The sequence below is a fragment of the Asparagus officinalis genome, chromosome 10 (assembly GCF_001876935.1).
Source record: "Asparagus officinalis chromosome 10, Aspof.V1, whole genome shotgun sequence".
Taxonomy (NCBI): domain Eukaryota; kingdom Viridiplantae; phylum Streptophyta; class Magnoliopsida; order Asparagales; family Asparagaceae; genus Asparagus; species Asparagus officinalis.
The window spans coordinates 42,035,608-42,057,834 of record NC_033803.1 but is presented as its reverse complement, the minus strand read 5'-3'; the positions used below and the strand labels follow the sequence as shown (position 1 = coordinate 42,057,834).

General features: G+C 40.4%; 1 protein-coding gene across 1 annotated transcript in view; it reads left to right on the top strand.

Annotated features, from left to right (window-relative positions):
• LOC109826674 (serine/threonine-protein phosphatase 7 long form homolog) overlaps positions 1 to 20,173 on the top strand; it is a 25,242-nt gene extending 5,069 nt beyond the window's left edge. Inside the window, exon 5 of the mRNA XM_020393695.1 lies at positions 20,156 to 20,173. Within this exon, the coding sequence (XP_020249284.1) occupies positions 20,156 to 20,173 (18 nt within the window). The remainder of the gene's footprint in view (positions 1 to 20,155) is intronic.

The window sequence follows — 22,227 nt, the reverse complement described above, 5'->3', positions numbered from 1 at the left end:
CAGGCTCTTTTATAAAAGAACGAGACTGAAATACTTTGGAGGGGGTATCTGTAGGCATGTAAAATTGCTTATAAGTCCCTTGGCATAGCTCGACGCGATGATTCGACAAACCATCGAGTGACGAGGCGACAAGGTTGACGAATCGCACGCAAGCAACGGAATGCATCCATTCGCGTGCGGAATCAAGCCAACGGTTCGGGGAGTCAACGAGTCATCCAAACAAGAGCGGACTCGGATGAATCACGACCGAATCAAGATCGGTTTTGGACTCGAACTCAGAAGCGGATTTACTGCTAAATCAGAAGCGGGTTTACTGCTAAATCAGATCAACGGATCAAAGTATGGATCAACCGAATCACGGACAGAACCCAAAGGCGGAAAACAGCAGAAACCCAAACCCAGATGGGCTCGGCCAAAACCGAGCCGCCTCAAGGTGGCTCGGCCAAAGCCGAGCCACCCTGAGGTGGCTCGGTGGCCGAGCCACCTTGAGGTGGCCGGCCCAGAGCCGAGCCACCTCAAGGTGGCCGGCTGCACTGTGCCCAAGGCACAGTGAGGGTAGCCTATAAATAGGCCCCCTTTTGTTCATTTTCAAAGGTTGGACTTTTGAGAGCCGAAACTCTGCCGGATTGAAGATCGAGCTTAGAGTTTTGAAGACTTGAAGACTTGGACATCCAGATCTGATCCTCGGCGAGCATCCACGTCACAAAAGGCAGGAGTTCGAGAGAAGGGAAGAACAGATCTGAGATCTACACGAGATCACACTCCGGATCTAAGCTTGGTCTTAGATCCCGAGATCCGAGCGATTATTTCCTTAGTGAACTAATCCCTCCCAGCTATTATTCCCTTCATGGAATAATACCCGTCCGAGCGACCGCAAAACAGGAGCTCGCGATTTGTTCGACAAATAAGGAGAAAGTTGTAATTTTTTTTATTTCTTGTGTTATTTAATTTTCGTTGTAACTGGATCTAAAAAAGACCGGATCTTTTGTAACTCAAAAAGCTGTTATTTAATCTCCACGAACAGCTCAGTGTTAAGGAATGACGACGAACGTCACTATCCGGTTCACATGATTTCGATTGATGTCGATGAACGCTTGAAGTAAATCGACGAACTACGTGAACTAACGAGGGTACGGGCTAATCGAGAGTCCCGCGATGTTTACAAAAGGAACAACGCCAATTTTTTTTATTTCTTGTGTTATTTAATTTTCGTTGTAACTGGATCTAAAAAAGACCGGATCTTTTGTAACTCAAAAAGCTGTTATTTAAGATGACAATGGAATCAATTACAAAGAAAGACACGATTTTTACCGCGAACAGTCTCGGACCAACGAGACACCCTACGACAAGCCTTAGGCCTCATTTTTTGAGATCTGGAATTTTAGAGATTAGGCGAAGCCCTGCCGGATTGAAGACTGAAGGTGCACGGATTTCAGAGAGGAGGAGGAGAGATCGGATCGAGTTCTTCAACACAAGAGATTAAAAGTCGTCAGATCTACATCACCCGCATCCAATCCTTAGTATTATCCCGTTGTGGTAATTCTAAGAAGAGCAATTATCTCGCTTTTGTCGAGATAAGCGCTATAGTTTTCAACACAAGAGATCGAAAGTCGTCAGATCTACATCACCCGCATCCAATCCTTAGTATTATCCCGTTGTGGTAATTCTAAGAAGAGCAATTATCTCGCTTTTGTCGAGATAAGCTCTTCTGTTTCTAGATCTCCTCGCGGATCGACGAAGCTCTGCCAAATTTTTCAGCAATCAGATCTGATCGACGGTGGTCCACGGATAAACCCCGGCACAGGCAAAGACACCCACGCAAGCAAAAGACCGATAAACGATCTCTGCGTTTGTTTGATAAAGTTTGTTTGATAAAGTTGTAAACTTTTTTTGTTTTCATTGTGTAAAAGTCTTATAAAAAGACTGATTTTTGTATTCGTTGTAAACGTCTGAAGTTTGTAATGAATCTCGCAATGAAACAAGCAACTTTCTCCACAAACAAACTGGCGACCACAGTGGGAGCCAACAGCTTCGCTGCCGGAGCTGTCGTGCCGCAGCCGATGATCAAGATCCCGGTGCTCGAAGAGGTCGAATACGAGTTCGACCAGCAGAAGTTCGAGGAGTATGTCTCCTCCTCCTCCTCCAGATCTGCCTCTCCTTGCAGGTGCAGGAAGGCCTCCAGACGATCTCTCCTCCGTCGCTGTTGTAGTTACACCTCGCAACGATCCGCCGGCTTCCAAAGAAACCATATCCAACATTCGTGACAACTCCTCGAAAGTCAAGGAGTTGCCCGTTGAAAGTGCACCAGTGTTGACGAAGAGGGCTCGTCAAAGGCGCCGTCAACATCTCGCGCGTCAATTTGCCAAGGTTTTGGAGCCTGTTGACGGGATCTGTTATGATGCGGATCTGAAACGCAGAAGGCGCAAAGTGTTCCAGCAACAATCTTTGGGAACCTCCTCCCAACCACCTACTAATGAATGGGTTCGTGTCAAACGAACCCGTTCGACTCTTAAGGAGCGCATCCATAAGCGCCGTGCACTGTTAGCGCAGACGAGGATTCTTGTACGGAAGGCACAGGAATTGCAGAAGGAAAAGGTGGCCAAAAAACCACCAAGATCTAAGCAAGTCTGGATGCCAAAGGCCAAATCAGCGCCTAAGGCAAAAGCAGGCGATGATGCTCTCCGGCCTTCGTCAACTCCAGACCCTGCTCCCGCACTTCCGGTGAAGCTCTATGACAACGTGGGTATCCCCAAAGCTAAAGTCCCATTGAAGAATCGCATCGGTTCTCTACCTGAGGATCGAGGAAAAGCGCCTTTTAAGGAAAGCTTGAGACCGTTGAAGGAGCTTCGAGCAAACATCCGGACTAGGGGTCGTACGCGACCTCCTAACAAATTAATTTCTACAACAGCCCGCTTGGAGGGACGTGCAGAAAACCAGGAGCCCGTTAAGGTTTCACCCTCACAAGGGTGTGATTCCAAACGTGTGACTCATGTAGATGCTAACAAGGCAATGTTTACTCAGAGGAAAACACGTCAGACAGACGAACGCGTTATACCTGAGAATCCAGCAATGTTTACTCAGAGGAAAACACGTCAGACAGACGAACGCGTTATACCTGAGAATCCATGTAAGCAGTCGATAGGTTACTCTGACCACAACGTTGATGAGTTATACTATCGGGCTGGGGGTGCAAATAAATCTCGAAAGAGAAGTACCCGGGAAGTGGACTCTCACTGTCCGTGTATCAAAATTATCAAGGCAGTATTATCAACGTGTAGCTGCCCCAAGACCGCTCTGCGGAGGGTCTCGGTATTCGAGAGAATCTCCGATGGAACGACGAAGCCCAAATCAAGGCGTTTCCACCAAAGAGGATCGGGTGGTCGAGATGATGAATTCCCAGAAGTTACCATCAACATGGTCAATAAGGGAAAATCTCCGATTGTTTCAAGTGGTTCCAACCCTAATTTCTCTCCAGGAAGAAGAGTCAGTTCAGGAATAACCCAACAAACATCTCAGCTTCAGCTAGAAACCGTTGGACATAATGATTACCAGGGTGTCCATGAAGGAATCCATTCCGATGACGAGCTCTCGGATTCTTATTCCGCAATTGCCTCTGACGATACAACGTCTAGCATAGGATAAGCTCAGGAAGTGTTCATGGTCAACACAGAGCAAATAGCCAAAATCATTGAGGATGCTCTAGCCAAGCAGAAAGATGCATTCAAAATCGAAATGGAAATGGCTATGCAGGAGATGAGACAAATGCACGACCAACAAATCCGAGCTTTGTCGAATCAGCTAGGTGAGTCCATCCGTCGCAGCGCTGCTAACCAAGCAGGTAGCAATTCAGATGTGGATGAACACAACGTTGGGGGTGGTCCCACTAAAAATAACGACGCTGGGGGTGGACCCACCAACGATGATAACACTGGGGGTGGCCGCATTATTCCTCTTAAAAATTGTCCAAAACAGGATATAGATGAGGCCGAAAAGATGAAGGATCTCGAAAGTAAAATTGATGCCCTGATGTCTGCTCGAGAGGTGAAGAAGATCGGTATTCCGTGTCCTTACCCAAGAGAATGAGAATCGATTCCGTATCCGGCGAAGTTCAACCTAATCAACTTCACGCTGTTCGACGGGAAGGGTTCCCCCACTCAGCACCTGATCTATTTCAAGTCCCATTTGGGAGTGATCTCTGGCAACGAGCCTCTGATGAGCCCGGAAGCATAAACAGCTGGGAGGACTTGGAAAGCATGTTCCTCGCTCATTTCTTCGATGATGACGCCGAAGTGTCGATCAGGACACTCTTCGATGAGAAACAAAAAGACGGAGAGTCAGTGGATACCTTCATCAAACGCTTTCGCAATCAGGTAATGAACTGCAAGGATCCCGTCACGGAGGAATTCGTCTTGCAAACCTGTCATAACAACTTGTCCATTAACATCTTGGACGTTATGGGAGTAGAGCCACTCAGTACCTGGAGAGAGTTGAAGGCGCGCGGAGAGCAGGTCGAACGATTCCTTAGAAGGAGGAAGGTTGAAAGATGCCAACCGATGACTAACCCTCTGAATCCGGGTCTCGTTTCCTATAATGAAGGAAATACACCTACAACAGTTGTTGACGTTAATCAGACGTCGCAACAGCAGTCCCGAAAACAGCAGAATAGTTCGGATCCGAGGCTCCAAAAAGAGTACTCATTCAAGGACGAAGACGTTCCAGCCATCTTCGAGACCCTTCTTGAAAACAACAAGATCAAGCTGCCGCCCATCACAAATCAGGAGGAAGCTGACAATACTACAGATCCGAAGTACTGCGCGTACCACAGGAGGATCCTTCATCCCACCAAGGTTTGCTTTACTTTAAAGAATAGCATCCAAACCTTGGTTGAAGCCGGCGTCATAACGCTAGGATAAGCCAAATAAGAACGGCAATACTCCGAAGAGTATACGAGTATAAACTGCTTCTCAATCCTCCAATCGGTGTATGAGGTTAAACTGCTCCCTTATACTCCAATAGGTATATGAGTCTAAACTGTTTCCTACCGTTGATGGAAAGTTCCTGGAGAATGTTACACTAATATTCTTAAGGATAACCCGGACATGTAACGGAGTACAAAGTCAGGCCCAGTTCCAAGAACGAAGCTGGGGGTGGATGATTCATGTAATGGGAAGTTCCCTGAAGAACGCTATATGTAATTTTCTTAGGGATAACCCGATAATTACAAACAAAGTGATAAACACTAAACCCCCACTGTTATTTGTGCTCCCACTCTCACTGTCTACCTGGTCAAACCTTCCTATAGTTAGGGCCACAACCAAAGTCCCCTCTCGATTCCTTCCATGAACGAGAGGTCCACTTTCAAAAAATTGAGCAATCAAATCTATAAAAGAGATCGTCTCAAACCTCCCACTTCCACTGCTTCCTTGGTCAAACCTATAAAAGTTAGGGCCACAACCAGATTCTCCTCTCGATTCCTTTCATGAACGAGAGGTCCACTTTCAATTGAGCAATCAAACCTATAAAAGTTAGGATTGTCTCCAACTTTACTTAGTCAAACCTGCAGATAGTTAGGACTAAGATTGAGTTATCCTTTTCGATAAACGAAAGACTTCCATCTTTTCCTTTTTCCACCAAACCTATAAAAGTTAGGGTCGAAATTGGGCTTTCTCCTCAATAAATGAGGGACTCTTTTTGGATCGAATGACCAATCCTATAAAAGTTAGGGTCGTTTGAATCTTTCTGATTCTCGGGGTGGAGATCCCACTCTTAGTTTCATCATTTCGGATTCTGGGGGTAGAGATCCCACCTTGAGTTTCCTTTCCAACTGGAGATAGAATATAAAATTCTTCCTCTTCAGTGCCGGGAGATAGAATATAAAATTCTTCCTCTCCCATTTTCTAGTCTGCCTTTGTTCTTAGAAAAGACACAATTTTCAACTTCCAATCCGGGCACTTTGTGCACGGGGAATTTTATCTCAACTCCTAAATAGAGATAAGCCTACGCCTAACACGCGTTGCCGGTTTAGTCTTTCACCGATTGAAAAAGACACCAGAATCCAGTCTGGGGCATTTTATCCCGAAGCCTAAGTAGGGATAAGTCAACGCTTAACCCGCGTTGCTGGGTGGTTCGTTCCCGTAAAAATGACCGAGTCTACGTATTCAGCATCGTAGCAACAAAAATCCATGCCTTTTATGCATGGGGAATTTTATCCCGAATCCTAAGCAGGGATAAGTCAACGCCTAACACGCGTTGCCGGTTAGTCTTTTGCCGTGAAAAGGACAAAAGCCCACATATTCGACATTGTGGCAAGTCGTTATTCATAACGTCAAAATCCGTGCTTCACACGCGCGGGGAATTTTATCCCGAACCCTAAGTAGGGATAAGTCAACGCCTAACTCGCGTTGCCGGTTTAGTCTTTCACCGATTGAAGAAGACACCAGAATTCCAATCTGGGGAATTTTATCCCGAATCCTAAGCAGGGATAAGTCAACGCCTAACACGCGTTGCCGGTTAGTCTTTTGCCGTGAAAAGGACAAAAGCCCACATATTCGATATTGTGGCAAGTCGTTATTCATAACGTCAAAATCCGTGCTTCACACGCGCGGGGAATTTTATCCCGAACCCTAAGTAGGGATAAGTCAACGCCTAACTCGCGTTGCCGGTTTAGTCTTTCACCGATTGAAAAAGACACCAGAATCCAGTCTGGGGCATTTTATCCCGAAGCCTAAGTAGGGATAAGTCAACGCTTAGCCCGCGTTGCTGGGTGGTTCGTTCCCGTAAAAACGACCGAGTCTACGTATTCAGCATCGTAGCAACAAAAATCCATGCCTTTTATGCATGGGGAATTTTATCCCGAATCCTGAGCAGGGATAAGTCAACGCCTAACACGCGTTGCCGGTTAATCTTTTGCCGTGAAAAGGACAAAAGTCCACATATTCGACGTTGTGGCAGGTCGTTATTCATAATGCCAAAATCCGTGCCTCACACGCGCGGGGAATTTTATCCCGAATCCTGAGTAGGGATAAGTCAACGCCTAACACGCGTTGCCGGGTAGTCTATTCCCGTAACAATGGCGAAGTCTACGTATTCAATATCGTAGCATCAAGTCTAAGGGAGTTCATTCCTTTAGCACAACGTCACATGCGGAACGGACTTAAACAATCCGCATGCAAGCCCGATTCAAACGGTAATCGGTAAAGGCACGCCAAATCCGTTGAAGGCTGAGGGTTTGCCAAAAACCTTAAAGTCTACGTCTGATACACGTCGCTGTTTAGTCTTTTCACAGGAGAAAGACGAAGTCTACGTATTCAATATCGTAGCACTAAAAGAGTTAACTCTTTTAGCATAACGTTACATGCGGAACGGACTTAAACAATCCGCATGCTAGCCCGACTCAAACGGTAGTCGGTAAAGGCTTATCAAACCCGTTGATGGCTGAGAATTTGCCAAAAATTCTATAAATGCGAGTCATTGACGTATCAGCTTCATTAGTTGGTCTCATGACTTGAACATCCAACAAACTTCAGGATAAGATCCACACGTGCAGATGAATCAGCTTTAATAGTTGGTCCTGCAGCCCAACATTCGGGAGATGCTCTAATAAGAATTCTGACTTCACGGTTGGCTTCGTCTCGTCGAGATAGGCGATTTTCATATATTATATGTTAAATTCCGCCTTCCGGATTGGGAGATATCGTCGTTTCTTTGCAGCCAACTATCTTGATACATTTTTTTTTCATATTTAATTTTTTTATTTTCTCCGGCTTTAAAGTAAAAAACAATTATTAGTGGTATATTTATTCATTAAAAATAAATAATGAGGGTATAAAATTATAATAAAATGTGATTATCAAATACCCCCACACCTAAACTTTTGCTAGTCCTCTAGCAAAGAAAATAAAAAGAAAATCCATTTAAAGATAAAAACAATTATTAGTGGTATATTTATTCATTAAAAATAAATAATGAGGGTATAAAATTATAATAAAATGTGATTATCAAATACCCCCACACCTAAACTTTTGCTAGTCCTCTAGCAAAGAAAATAAAAAGAAAATCCTAACTCACTTTCGCAGGAATCACGGTTGTATTTAGCGCATACAACAAGCCTTTAAACCCCTAGGTTACCCTAGTGGACGAGTTGTAGTCTCGTGAGGGTTTGCAGTGAATATACCCACAAAATTCGGTTGACTTGCCAAATTTAAGAAGTCAGTAAATAACTAAATTCACTTGATAACTTTTAGATAATCTAATTGGAGCCAGTTATCACTCAAGAAAACATTTTTATATATAACTCTAAGGTATATTTTTAAGAAAATCTTCTTATTGTAGCAATACAAAACTAAGCCATACTTAGAAATTTAATTTAAAAGTTTTGAAAAGAACATGCTAACTCTTTGTTTTAAATAATTTTCAAGTTGCTTGATTTAAAATATTTTCCAAGACCATATATACAATTATAAAACATTTATTAGTTTTTTTTTAACTCTTTCTTTCTTGGTGATTTTTTTTTCTACTTTAACGGGCTTTCTAAGTGACCATTTAACGAGTTTTGGGCCAATGGATCCCAACCCAAATGGGCTTAGGTCATTAAGTATGGAAATACTCCTTGGGCTTAATTACTCGGTCAACTTAGGCTTTATAAGATAGAATCACCTTGAATTCAAGAGTTTTTTTTTTTGTGCCCATTTTTTGCACTCTTCTTTTGTAATTTTTTTTTTGTATGTATATATATTTTGAAAAAAATATGTAAATCAAGACACTATGAAAAATTATTTTTAACTTTAAGATAAGCATGCAAAATTTTCATTATTTTAAATAAAAGTCCAAGTCAAGGCTTAAGTAAAGTATACTACTTTGAAAATTATTTCTTAAGAAATTTATTTAGAGTTATCATAAAAGGTGAACTTAAGTAAATAACTAACTAGGGATTAGAAAATTTCAAATTTATCAAATAAATCAATTATTATATAACCCTATCAATTTGGCAAGTGATGATATTTTTATAAATTTTTTTTTAAGGAAAAAGGGAAAAAATGTAACTGAAAATGTAAAATAAAGAGAAAAAATAACTAATTCCCACCCCAACACCTAAATTTTGCATTATCCTCAATGCAAACTCTATGATGCATAAAGTAAAGCAGATAAGAAGTAAAGCACTTACATTTGGTCGGCTGATAAAAATCTGCAATTACCTTTGGTCTGAGGAGGATGAAATCAAAATTGTATTCTTTTTTTTTCTCTTTTTTTTTCTTTTTTTCTCTTTTTTTTCTTTTTTTTTCTTTTTTTTTCTTTTTTTTCTTTTTTTTTTTCAACAACTGAACAAGAAACTCTTAAATGAGAGAAGAATAAATTCTTTTTATTATTCTGAAGTAAACAAAATAAACAATGTAGAATGAAATATTCAACATGAAGAGTTCCTGTTCTACATTGAATCCTACCTTACTGTTGAAAATTCTTCCCCGGATTTTAAACAAATTCAGAATGATATAATTAATAATGTGAATTTCCAAGCATTTCGGGGTGTTCAGTAATTCATGCAACAAGGTAAGGTAGGTATTATTGGTGTCATGCATTTTGTATTTCTTAATGAACTTAGACTCTTGTACTGGTTCTGAAAATTTATTTGTTGATTTTTCTCCAAGAATCTAAGTTCATCAAGAAAGAGTTCTTCAAAATTCAGTTCAAAACAGCAATTGTCCAACACAGTTTTTTTATTTTGACAAACTCAATCTGCTTCTCCTAATATTTTTAGCTCCTCACCGAAAATTTCCTCAAAACTTAGATCTGACTCTTCTTCTTCTTCCCCCGGTCTTTCCTGAATTGAATTATCAGGAAAAGAATGAATTGGGACAAGAATTTGGCTTAAAGGTGTTCTTTCCTGATTATCGACCTGTTTTCCTGACTGTAGTGCATTCATTTGAGTGTCCTTAGGATTGACCACGGGTTGACTCAGAATTTCTCCTTCCTCTACTTCACTTATGGCACTAGCTAGTTGATCAATATGGGTTTCTAATCTAGCTAGGGCTTGAGTGTTAGAGTTAAGTATGAGTTCGGTTGATTGCATAAAGGAGTTCATCGTGTAGGATGTTTGAGTTAACATATCCGTGGCTAGTGTGGAATGATTTCAAAACCTTTTTCCAAAATATTGAGACGTTCATCATGATCTGTATCAAGAGGAGTGTGAGTTACAACTTGATGATGAGGAGACTGATTTTGATGTGACAGATTGGGTTGTTGAAATTGTGGATGAGAATTGAAAGGAACTGTATTACCCCTAGGACAATGTTGGTTCAAAGAGGGAGTGAAGTTTTGAGTTTTGGAGTGGTTTCCCTGATTCCATGCAATGTTTGTGTAACTTGCCCAACCTGGGTTGTAGGTTGGAAAAAATGGATCATTTACCGAATACTGATATGGACTCTCTACAAACTCCCGGACTTCATTGGAAATTTCAATCCTATTAGGATAACACAAGGAATTTGGGAAGCATGTTTATGTATTGCGGTCTAAGCTCAAAACTTATTCCATTTGTTTCGGGGAGCCTAATGCATGAGGGGATTGCATTCCTAATGGGATAGCACATATCATGAAGAACGGGTGGATTAGGATGCTCCATTTCTATGATTGGTTCAAAGCGAATTAATCGATGTGTATTATCCCTAATCCACTGTTGCATACACCAAAATATTTCTTTTTATTTTTTTTCTTAAATTAGTTTTTTTTTTGAGAAGATAAAGAAAAAGAAAAATCCTAACTGAAACAAATCAAAACAATCACTTTTCAATCAACTCTAATTCTAGGGTTTAGCCTAACTCAACTAGACCAGCTCCTAACCAAAAACTCCTACAGTGAAAAGATCAAAGTTTTACCCAGGTAGTTAGCCAGGTAAGGATAGTACTAGAGGGTGATCAAAGATCAATTAAGTACCTCTTTCCTTGCGGAGCGCTTTACGCAACCCCTAAACCTTGCCTTAGACACCAACTAATCTGAGAAAACTTAAACCGGTTCACTTAAGGATTTCTTGTTCCTTATTGAGCTCGAATCCTTAGGGGCCAACGTCTAATGAGTTTTATTAGGCTTGGGTGGTGTAGTGAGGAATTAGTGATTTTTGGGCTAAGGAAAGGGTGATGAAATCCCTCACCTTATCTTGATTATGGGGTTTTGCCCTTAAAAATATTTTTAAGTGTGTGTCAAATCAAGATGCTCAAATCACTTGGTGAATTCCTACACTATATGAAATGCAACCCTATGAATTAAAAGCAACTAAAAAGGATGGAAGAATTTTTTTTTTAATTAGGGTTAACAATCAAACAAATGAGAAGGGGGGATTTGTTTGAATTTATTATCTTGTTAGTAAATGTCAAAGTGAAGGGTGAATTTTATTATGGTCAACGGAAATAAAATCTTTTTTTTTAAGATCCTAATTGTCACTAATTGTGAGAAACTAACTAAAGGTGTGGAATTGAAAATATAAGGAAGAAGACTTACCACAAGCGAATATCCAATTCCTCAATCTCCAATTCTTGATCTTTAATCTCCAAGTAGTTCTTTCACAATAAACACACAAGTTAAAGAACCAAAATAATTAAAACCTACTTAAGCACCTTCCCCGGCAACGGCGCCAAAAACTTGATGCGGCATAAACATGTACCAAAAAGGTTGCAAGTGCACAACCGTGTCAAGTTATAGTATTTAAGATATCGATCCCACGAGGAAGGTGTTTTGTAGGAGAAAATATAAAATCGGTTCTTATGTTGTGTGCGTGACAAATAAGATTGATGAGTGAATGTGATTGTGAAGAGATTGAGAGAGTGAAAATGGTGTGTGAATAGGTGCAAAGTGTAAGTGAGAGTGGATTTGAGTATGATCAATAAGGTGAGAAGGAAAAATGAATAAAATCAAGAAACAAAAATAAAAAAATCAAGAATGAAGAACAAAATTCAAGAATAAAAGAAAATGCAAGAAATTAAAGATGGTGGATTCAATTATAGATATGAGTAATCTACAATTGAACCCACTTCTTAAAAAAGGGTGATTCCCTAGAGGGTTCTAGCCTAAAGGCGAATCAAACAAAATAAAAATAAATAAAAAGAAAAACTAAACCCAAGAGGGTTCTAGCCTCAAGGTGAATAGTATAAGAAATTAAAATCTAACTACAAAATAAATTGTAAAATCTAAACTACAAAATAAAATTGTAAGAATTAAATACAAGAAAATAAATCTACTCTATAAGCATGAAATAAATCTAAGGCAAGAGGGTTCTAGCCTCTTGGCTATTTAACAAGAAAATAAAATCTAAACTACAAGCATGAAAATAAATCTAACTAATAAGCAATAAAAGGGAAATAAAAGAGAAAAATGAAAGAAATTCAAACCTTAAAATAATTCTCCATCTTCATCTTCATCTTCATCATCCAATAAAGAGAAGAAGAGAAAAATTTAAAGTGGTGAAAAAATTATTATTATTAATTGCAACTAAAGTTACAATTTTGGAAGGCCTTCTCAATTAAGAGTAGCCATCATCTCCAAAAGAAGTTTATAAAATTTTCACACACCTAACCCCTCACTCTCAACCCCTATTTATAGTAAATCAGTGAATGAGAGCCCTTGGATCAAACTTGAGCCCCAAGAATGCAATTTCGGCCGTTGATACAATCTGGATGACTTCGCATCGATACAGGCATCGATGCCCGCATCGATGCCTGCATCGATGCTCCAATAAGAATTCTGACTTCACGGTTGGCTTCGTCTCGTCGAGATAGGCGATTTTCATATATTATATGTTAAATTCCGCCTTCCGGATTGGGAGATATCGTCGTTTCTTTGCAGCCAACTATCTTGATACATTTTTTTCATATTTAATTTTTTTTATTTTCTCCGGCTTCTACAGGCTACTCGGCTTGATTCTGGGCTTGGGATTTTTGACTCTTGCTTGTGTTCTTCATTTAATTCATGGGTTTTTGTTGAGATAAGAGATCTTGGGCTTTATTCTTCACTAACCTGCAATTAAAGATAAAAAACAATTATTAGTGGTATATTTATTCATTCCGACACTTGGGACCGCCGTGCTCCAATACCTTAAGAGCTTAAACTGTGTATACTCTAGTAAACGTACGAGTATAAACTGTGTCAACGTACGACGTTCGAAACCCTAGGGTCAACGCCGGTCAACGCGTAACCCTAGGTCAACATCGGTCAACACGTTGTGATCAAAAAGTCAACGCAAATCAATATATCATGACGGAGATAGTCAGTTCAAAGTCAACTCAATGACACGAGCCAAACTCAACTCACCGGTGGTAGACTCGAGACTCCAACGACGGCCAGGCGATAAACGCAGTACCGGAAAGACTTCGGCTATTCGTCAAAGCATCGAATAGATCGAAAATCGAAGGAGCCAAGAGTTGAAGCTAACTACGACTTCGGCTATTCGTCAAAGCATCGAATAGATCGAAAATCGAAGGAGCCAAGAGTTGAAGCTAACTACACCAATCGAAGGCTGGACCAATAATATCCAAAGTATTCCAGCCTCTTCTATAAAAGAAACGAGTCTGGAACGCTTTGGAGGGGGTATCTGTAGGCATCGAAAATTGCCTATAGATCTCCACGAACAGCTCAAAGCTAAGAGAAGACGATGAACGTCACCATCTGGTTCACAGAAGCTTGATTGACGTCGACGAATGCTTGAAGTGAATCGGCAAACTATGTGAAGCAACGGAGTTTCAGAATAATAAAAATGCGAACTGATCGGGAGCCCCGTGTCACTTACAAAAGACAAAATGCCCTTTGTGTCTTATTTATTCCACAAATGACCTAATCATTGGAGCTTATAGAACTCCTCGTCAGCTTTCCAACGCATTTCAAATCACTCAAACCCGAGTTCGGACGAAGAATTTACAGCGGAAGCGGATGAATACACCTCGATGGAGTGTCTCGGACCAACGAGACACCCTACGGCGTCTCGGCCGCCCAAACCGAGACACCCTAGGGTGTCTCGGATCAAGGGGAGACACCCTAGGGTGTCTCGGCCCAAACCGAGACACCCTAGGGTGTCTCGGATCAAGTGGAGACACCCTAGGGTGTCTCCAAGGCAGATTTGGGCTTTAAGATTGTTTTAACCGCTCCGTAACCCCTCAAGCCTATAAATACAAGCCTTAGGCCTCATTTTTCGAGATCTAGAATTTTGGAGATTAGGCGAAGCCCTACCGGATTGAAGACTGAAGGTGCACGGATTTCAAAGAGGAGGAGGAGAGATCGGATCGAGTTCTTCAACGCAAGAGATTGAAAGTCGTCAGATCTACATCACCCGCATCCAATCCTTAGTATTATCCCATTGTGGTAATTCTAAGAAGAGCAATTATCTCGCTTTTGTCGAGATAAGCGCTTCTGTTTCTAGATATCCTCGCGGATCGACGAAGCTCTGCCCAATTTTTCAGCAATCAGATCTGATCGACGGTGGTCCACGGATAAACCCCGGCACAGGCAAAGATCCTACGCAAGCAGAAGACTGATAAACGATCCCTGCGTTTGTTTGATAAAGTTGTAAACTTTTTTTTATTTTTATTGTGTAAAAGTCTTATAAAAAGACTAATTTTTGTATTCGTTGTAAACGTCTGAAGTTTGTAATGAATCTCGCAATGAAACAAGCAACTTTCTCCGCAAACAATCTGCAAGGCCTCCCGTACGATGCTTCATACGGGGCCACACCAATTATCACTTGATAACTATTGTCATAAGTGGACTCTATCAGTAGAATATGATTCCTTCCATCTACCTTGAAAGTCAATGACATAAGGCCGCAACATGTCCTCCAACATCTGATTTACTCTCTCCGTCTGACCATCTGTCTGTGGGTAAAATGCACTACTGTAAGATGAATATACTGCCAAGTGAATCTCGGATTCTTCCACAAGTAAGGAGTGAATACTGAACCTCGATCCGATACCATCGTGTCTGGAACTCCATGAAGTCAAACTATCTACCAAACAAATATCCTAGCATATGCCTCGGCGGTATAAGTAGTCCTTACTAGAATGAAATATGCTGGCTTCATTAGTATATCCATTATCATCCAACCAAAATCATTTTCTTTTTTCGACTTCGGCAACCCTACAATAAGGTTCATAAAAAGGTCCGCCCACTTCTATTTCGAAATGGGGAAAGATTGAAGTGTTCCTACCGGTCCCTAATGTTCCACCTTCACTTACTGACCGGTAAGACACTTAGCTATATACTCTGAAATCTTTCTATGCATATCACTCCACCAAACGTGTCTCTTTAGGTCTTTGTACATCTTAATTATTCCTGGATGTACAGAATCACGAATTCATAGTTCTTGATAAACTCAATCCACCGTCGCTGCCTCTGGTTGAGTTCCTTCTGGGAGAAAAGATACTTCAAACTCTGGTGGTCGATGAACAACTCAAATTGCACTCCATATAAGTAATGCCTCGTGACTTCAGTACAAATATCACTACTGCTAACACCAAATCATGAGTGGGGTAGTTCTGCTCGTGCACCCTAAATTGTCATGAGGTATATGCTTCTACCCTCTGAGTCTGCATCAAGATGCCTCCTAAACCTACCAATGATGCATCTGTGTAAACAACGTACGTCCTGTCACTGCTCGAAATAGTTAAAACCAGTACTGTAGTCAACTTAGTCTTTAAAGTATCAAAGGCCTTCTGGCACTCTGTGTTCCAAATGAACTGCACACCCTTCTTCGTAAGGCGTTCAAGTGGCGCCGAAAGCTTCAAAAAGTCTAGGATGAACTTCCTGTAATAACCGGCTAACCCAAGAAGCTTCAAATCTCTATCACCATCTTCGGCGGTTCCAAAATAAGAATTTGCTGTAAACTTAACCGGATTCACTGCCATGCCCTCTCTGCTATTGACGTGGCTAAGAAATCTAACTTCTAAAAAAAACCAAAACCTGTATTTGCTGAACTTGGCATATAACTGGTGCTCCTGAAGAGTCTGCAATGGTACTCGTGTTCTGCCTCCGATCTCAAAAATATGAGAATATCAAACTGGCCCATGAAGGGAGGGAAAAACCCGGTTCATCACATTCATGAATATCATGGGTGCATTAGTCAACCCGAATGGCCTGACTAGAAACTCTAAAGATTCACATCGAATTAGGAAAAACAGCTTTGGAAAAATCCATCTTCCGAACCCGCAACTATGATAACCAGATCAATACAGAACTCTACCTCTCTCACCGGAGGTAATCCAGGTATGTCCTGAAAGACATCCTGATACTCTGAGACAACTCTAGTCTCTAATAAATCAATACTCAGATCCCGTCACAGCACCTCCTCGATATACGCCAGAAACGACTCCGCAAAACGGTTGCCCTGAGAGGTTGCTACAATCATCTCGGACCCATCGGACGCTCGCAAATTGACTGTCTTCGCAAAGCAGTCAATACTAGCCTGGTAGGAGGATAACCAAACCATACCAAGGATAACATCGAATCCGGACATATTCAACGCTATCAAATCGACAACAAACTCTGATTCGTCTAGTCTGGTGACATATTTTCGGTAGATAGAGTGGACACCTCTCCTAGAGGAGTAGATACTGACAACGGAATATCTAAAGAATGTGCTACAAGCTGAAGCCTACCAATGGAGGTATGAAAGATGAGCGAATTTTCTAAATCAAATTAGATCCGAGCTAAAAAGGAAATCAAGAATAAAGCTCCGTTCGAACCCTGATCATGCGGTACTGCTGAATAGATTCCGCTAGATAATGCAACTCTCCTGGATGATGCAAATATAGCCTGCTGACCCTTAATCCTCGGATTAAAAAGTTGTGCCTCTATTTCCCCCATTGCTGGCTGAAATTACGACTCTGAGACTGTCGTCCATGACCTCTATCTTGATGGCTCCCTGTTGGTGTACTACGACAATTCTTTCGCTCTTTGTTCGATCTTATTGTGATTGTAACATGTACTCTAAATTTTGTACTACTTTGGCGCTCTCGTATCATATTGTGCTCCTTTCTTATATTGTCCTTGTTGCTGGGTTAAAGTCATTCTCTCGCTGCTATAATTCTCTAGGTTTCGCAATAGTTCTCTTACCATTGTCATATTCACCATTCTGGTTTTAATTTCTTCCTTCACTACGGGTATATCTCCCTGCTTCACTTAGACTAGCTCTAACTACTTGTGGTGACTAAAATTCTCCCGAATAGGTGATAATTGCTACCCCATCAAAAATCTGGATGTTGTTGCTATCCTCCAGCGATGCCCTCAGTGCTGAATACATCTAACTTCTGCTTGGTACTGCTGACGGAAACAGATACACTTCTTGCTCCTCGAGTGTTGTAAGATCTTATTGCTAACGGTGCCATGAAGTCGATCAAATACTGTGGAGCCTGCTGCGGCTCGGCTCTGCATGCCCAGCTCTCCAGGTGCGAGTTTTACCTCGACCACATCCTCGTTTTGATATTTATAATATCAAAAGGAGAGCTTAATTATCACAGTAAGTGAGATAAATATATATATAATGACGATAACAGAGATGAGTATCCAGAATTAATGGAAGACCATTGCAGAGAAACTTATATGGATGATGATGTAGAGATGGATCATGATGTTTGTGTGACGCCCCTTGGTTCACACAAGGCTGCAGTCCAAGGTGAAACCAAGAATGTCAAACCTGCCATGCACCATACCGTGCAATAACATGTTTCACCATCACAATTAACATCTCTCTAGTAGAGTCAACAACAGGTGTAGGTACAAAAGCAAGTAAAAGATAATACAAGAGATACTGGCGAAATGAAAGAGATCAAATTAACACATCTCCTCAACCAAATAACTGGAATACATAGTCAAAGTCTGAAATGAATAACAACAATCTGGAGATCTCAATATGTCTCAAAGTACATAATATCTGATACAGGAAATAAAGCCCACAGCCTTTACAACTCTAGAACATAAACCTCTTAAGTCTAAAAATGTCTCAAGTGGAGTACAAAATAAAATACATCTAATAAGAGGATAAATAGAAACTAGTAAGGGTCGTCCCCATCCTGCGACTCTTCGGGCTCCTGGCTCGTTACCTGAAAGGGGGAGGGACAACGAGCGTCAAAGCGCTAGCGAGCAACATCACAACCAACCCCAAGGGAAAGGGCTCGTTGTATACAGAAAATACAATTAATACATAATAATATAAAATCATTTGTCCTAACAACAATGGGTTTTGGTATTTAGGAATTTACAACACGAGCGTAGGTACGTCGAGCGAAATAATCCAAACAAGAAAACCCTCATGTATATACCTTGTATCTCAAATTGTAAATCCCTAAATACTAAACCTGAGGTCTAATACAAGAAACAATAAATAAAACAAATACAAACCCGTCTCGTCCAACGCATGGATCGAACATAACCAATGTCCAACGCTTGGACTGAATGTAACCATTGTCCAACGCATGGACTGAATATAACCGTTGTCCAACGCATGGACCGGATGTGACCGTTGTCCAACGCATGGACCGGATGTGACCGTTGTCCAACGCATGGACCGGATGTGACCGTTGTCCAACGCATGGACCGGATGTGACCGTTGTCCAACGCATGGACCGGATGATAATGCATATCCAACACGAGGACTAAGTAAAGTGAATGTCCAACACAAGGACTAAATATAAACTATACAAAGTGTAGATGTTGAATATATATATATATTCTTATATGCAAAAGATACACATAGTCTCATGTCGCACGTGCCTCGATGTGCGGATCAGTACTTGTGTCAAAAGTCAACTCATAGGTATAGGTAAATCACTAACATTGTAAATTGGTGTCAGATAGTCGAGGCGAACTCTCGAACGTGTGAAAAGTATACAACAAAACCAACAGTACCCAAAACTGTGCGGCGGTCGACCGCAGAGGTCACTCCGGTCGACCGCACACAGAGCACAAAACCACTGAGCTCAAAACTGAGCGGCGGTCGACCGCGGAGGTCACTCCGGTCGACCGCGAAAAGAGCAGAAACAATTCTGCTCAGCAAAACACCCAGCAGTCGACCGCCTCGCCCTCTGCGGTCGACCGCGAAGTAGACAGAAGCCCAGTTAGGGTTTCTGTCAGCTTTGAACCACATACAAACTTGATGATTTCTACACTATTATAAATCTAACATTTCTAATATGTCATATAATAGAAAACAACGAACTGAAATAATTAAAATCTCGTCACCAAAGTCCCAAACACATGAACATGTATGATTTGAAAGTTTTAAATCAATAAAACAGAATTTACTCTTATTAAATTATTTCAGATCTAAATCTCAGGAAAACAAATTTGTGGGTGAGCTTTTAAAATCTGAAATACTTGATTTATGCATCATATACCATAATGATCTAGCATTTATACAAAAATACGATTTTAGGCCCAATAACACCGGATAAAACTCAAATTTAAGCATGAAAACAAAAGGGGTGAAGTTGGGCGAGATGTTACTCGCCTCTGATGGGAACAAGGATCCTGAATCTGTAGAAGAACAATCCCCTTCGCTGAACACCGATGGATCTATCGAAACCCCACCGAAAATCCTTCGAAACGATCCAAAAATGCCAAAATCCGAGCTAGGGTTTTGAGAGGAAAGAGAAGGGGGCTGAGGCTATTAGGGTTCAATAGAGGGTTCTGAGAGCTTCAAAACGAGTATATATAAGTAGGGTAACAACCGGGTTTGGTATAAACAAAACCAACCCGAAACAGAACTGAAACTGGCGTCTGTACGCTGAGCGGTCGACTGCAGCGACCACGGTGGTCGACTGCTCAGAGTTCTGGGCCATGCTCAGACTGGGGTTCGGTAAAAAGGTTATAACTTTCTCATACGATCTTGGAATGAGGTGATTTAAGATTCGTTGGAAAGCTATTGAAGAGACCTACAACTTTGGTCTTATACACTTTTCCAGATTCTAACTGAATCAGTATGCAAAACATAGAAATTCTCAACTGGTCAAAATTCTCGGATTATCACTATTTGCCTTTGTGCATGTTTTGTGTATTTACACTCATATATTCACAAATATACATTGAATTGATCTCAAATCAATTCCTATCATACTCAAACATCAAAATACATTATTTTTACCATATAACATATTTATAATTATTTATCACACTATATTCAAATTTTCAGGGTTTTACAAGAAAATAGGTTCATCTATCTTTCATTTGACACTAGTTTAGTTTAGTTTAGAGTTTATATGATATCTTAAATTTCTAGTTAAATATTATACACGTGCAGCAGTTTTCTGTAATCTATGATAAAAATAAAAATTAAACCTCTTTATAATTCAATTAGACAACAATTAGGATTAACACACGAGTTAAACATAATTATAAAGTTTTAAAAAGAGAAAATTTAATCAACTTCTAATGATCATAATCACATTACTATCATAAACAATTAGAAAAAGCTAATGATCTAGCTTTGGGTTAAGATTTATCATCAAAAATTTCATCTTTATCATATTAGGTTAAGCCTTAAGCATGAAAACATTGATTAAACACTTTTATAATGATTAAACACTATAGGGATGGGTTTAGATGCAGATGATTTTGCCTTATTACGTGTGCAAGCCTCTGAAACTGATGTGAAACGACTCCTCGTCGCCAAACATCGTAGATCCCGCCTTTTCCTCTCTTCTCGCCTCATTAGACGCTCCCAAAATCTCAATTTTAGGGCTAGGGTTTAAGAGAGAGGAAGAGGAGCTTCTAGGATTTGAAACTCTGATAAAAAGATGATAATTATCATGAAAACACATGTGTATATATATGAAAAACCGAAATAAACTCGTTTTACCCGAACCAGGAAACCTAGTCTGACTAGAAAAATAACATTTGATATTTTGGCTGTACCTTTCTCATCCAATCTCGGAATGAAGTGATTTAAGATTTTTTAAAAAGCTGTTGAAGAGACCTACAACTTTGGTCTTTTGAGTTTTTATAGATTCAAACTGAATTGGTATGTAAAATATATAAACCCTTAACTAATCATTTTTCCAGATTTCTCTTCGTGCATGTTTTGTGCATTTGCACTCATATATTCACAAATATACATTGAATTGATCTCAAATTAATTCTTATCATACTTCAACATTAAAATATATTATATTTTTAGCATATAACATATTTATTATTATTTTTCACATAATATTCAAATTTTTGGGGTTTTACAAGCTAGGTGAAAGCTTATGGACGTATCGGACCACGGTTCGCACGTCGACAGACACCACACCTTACTCATTGGTATACGATTATGAGGCCATGTTGCCACTCGAAATTCAGATTCTGTCCCTACGCATAGCGCGTTCAACGGGGATGATGACTGAAGAAAGTCATCAACGGCGTCTCGCCGAACTCAATGTGTTAAATAAAAAGCGGCTTGAGGCTTAACAACACATTAATTTCTATCAAGCCTGAATCTCCAAGGCTTTCAATAAGAAAGTCAAACACAGATGCTTCAAGGAGGGAGAGTTGGTCCTCGAAGTTCAGCGACCCATGATCCTCAACTCCAAGATGAAAGGTAAATACCAACCTAAATGGGAAGGTCCATTTGTAATAGAAACAGTCTATTTGAATGGAGCGTATCGCCTCATCAAACCAAACAGTGATAAGATTTTGATGCCTATCAATGACAAATTCTTAAAGAAGTACTACTCTTAGTCTTCATCCAACCTTCCCTTACTTTGATAAGTACACGAGTATAAACTGCTCATTCCTTTACTCCGACAAGTACACGAGTATAAACTGCTCCTTCTATACTCTAACAAGTACACGAGTATAAACTGCTCCTTTTTTACTCCGACAAGTACACGAGTATAAACTACTCCTTCTTTACTCCGACAAGTACATGAGTATAAACTGCTCCTTTCTTTACTATGACAAGTACACGAGTATAAACTGTTCCTTCTATACTCCGACAAGTACACGAGTATAAACTGCTCCTTCTTTACTCCAATAAGTACACGAGTATAAACTGCTCATTCTTTCCTCCCACTAGTGCACGAGGCTAAACCGCTCCTTCTATCCTCCCATTGGTGCACAAGGCTAAACTGCTCCTAACTCCAACTGGTATACGAGGCTAAACTGTTCCCTACCTTTGATGAAAAGTTCCTAGAGAATACTACACATGATATTCTTGAGGGTAACCCGGGATAAGCTGATTATTCTGGATGAAGACCAACCATCTGAGTAATCCACTCTTAA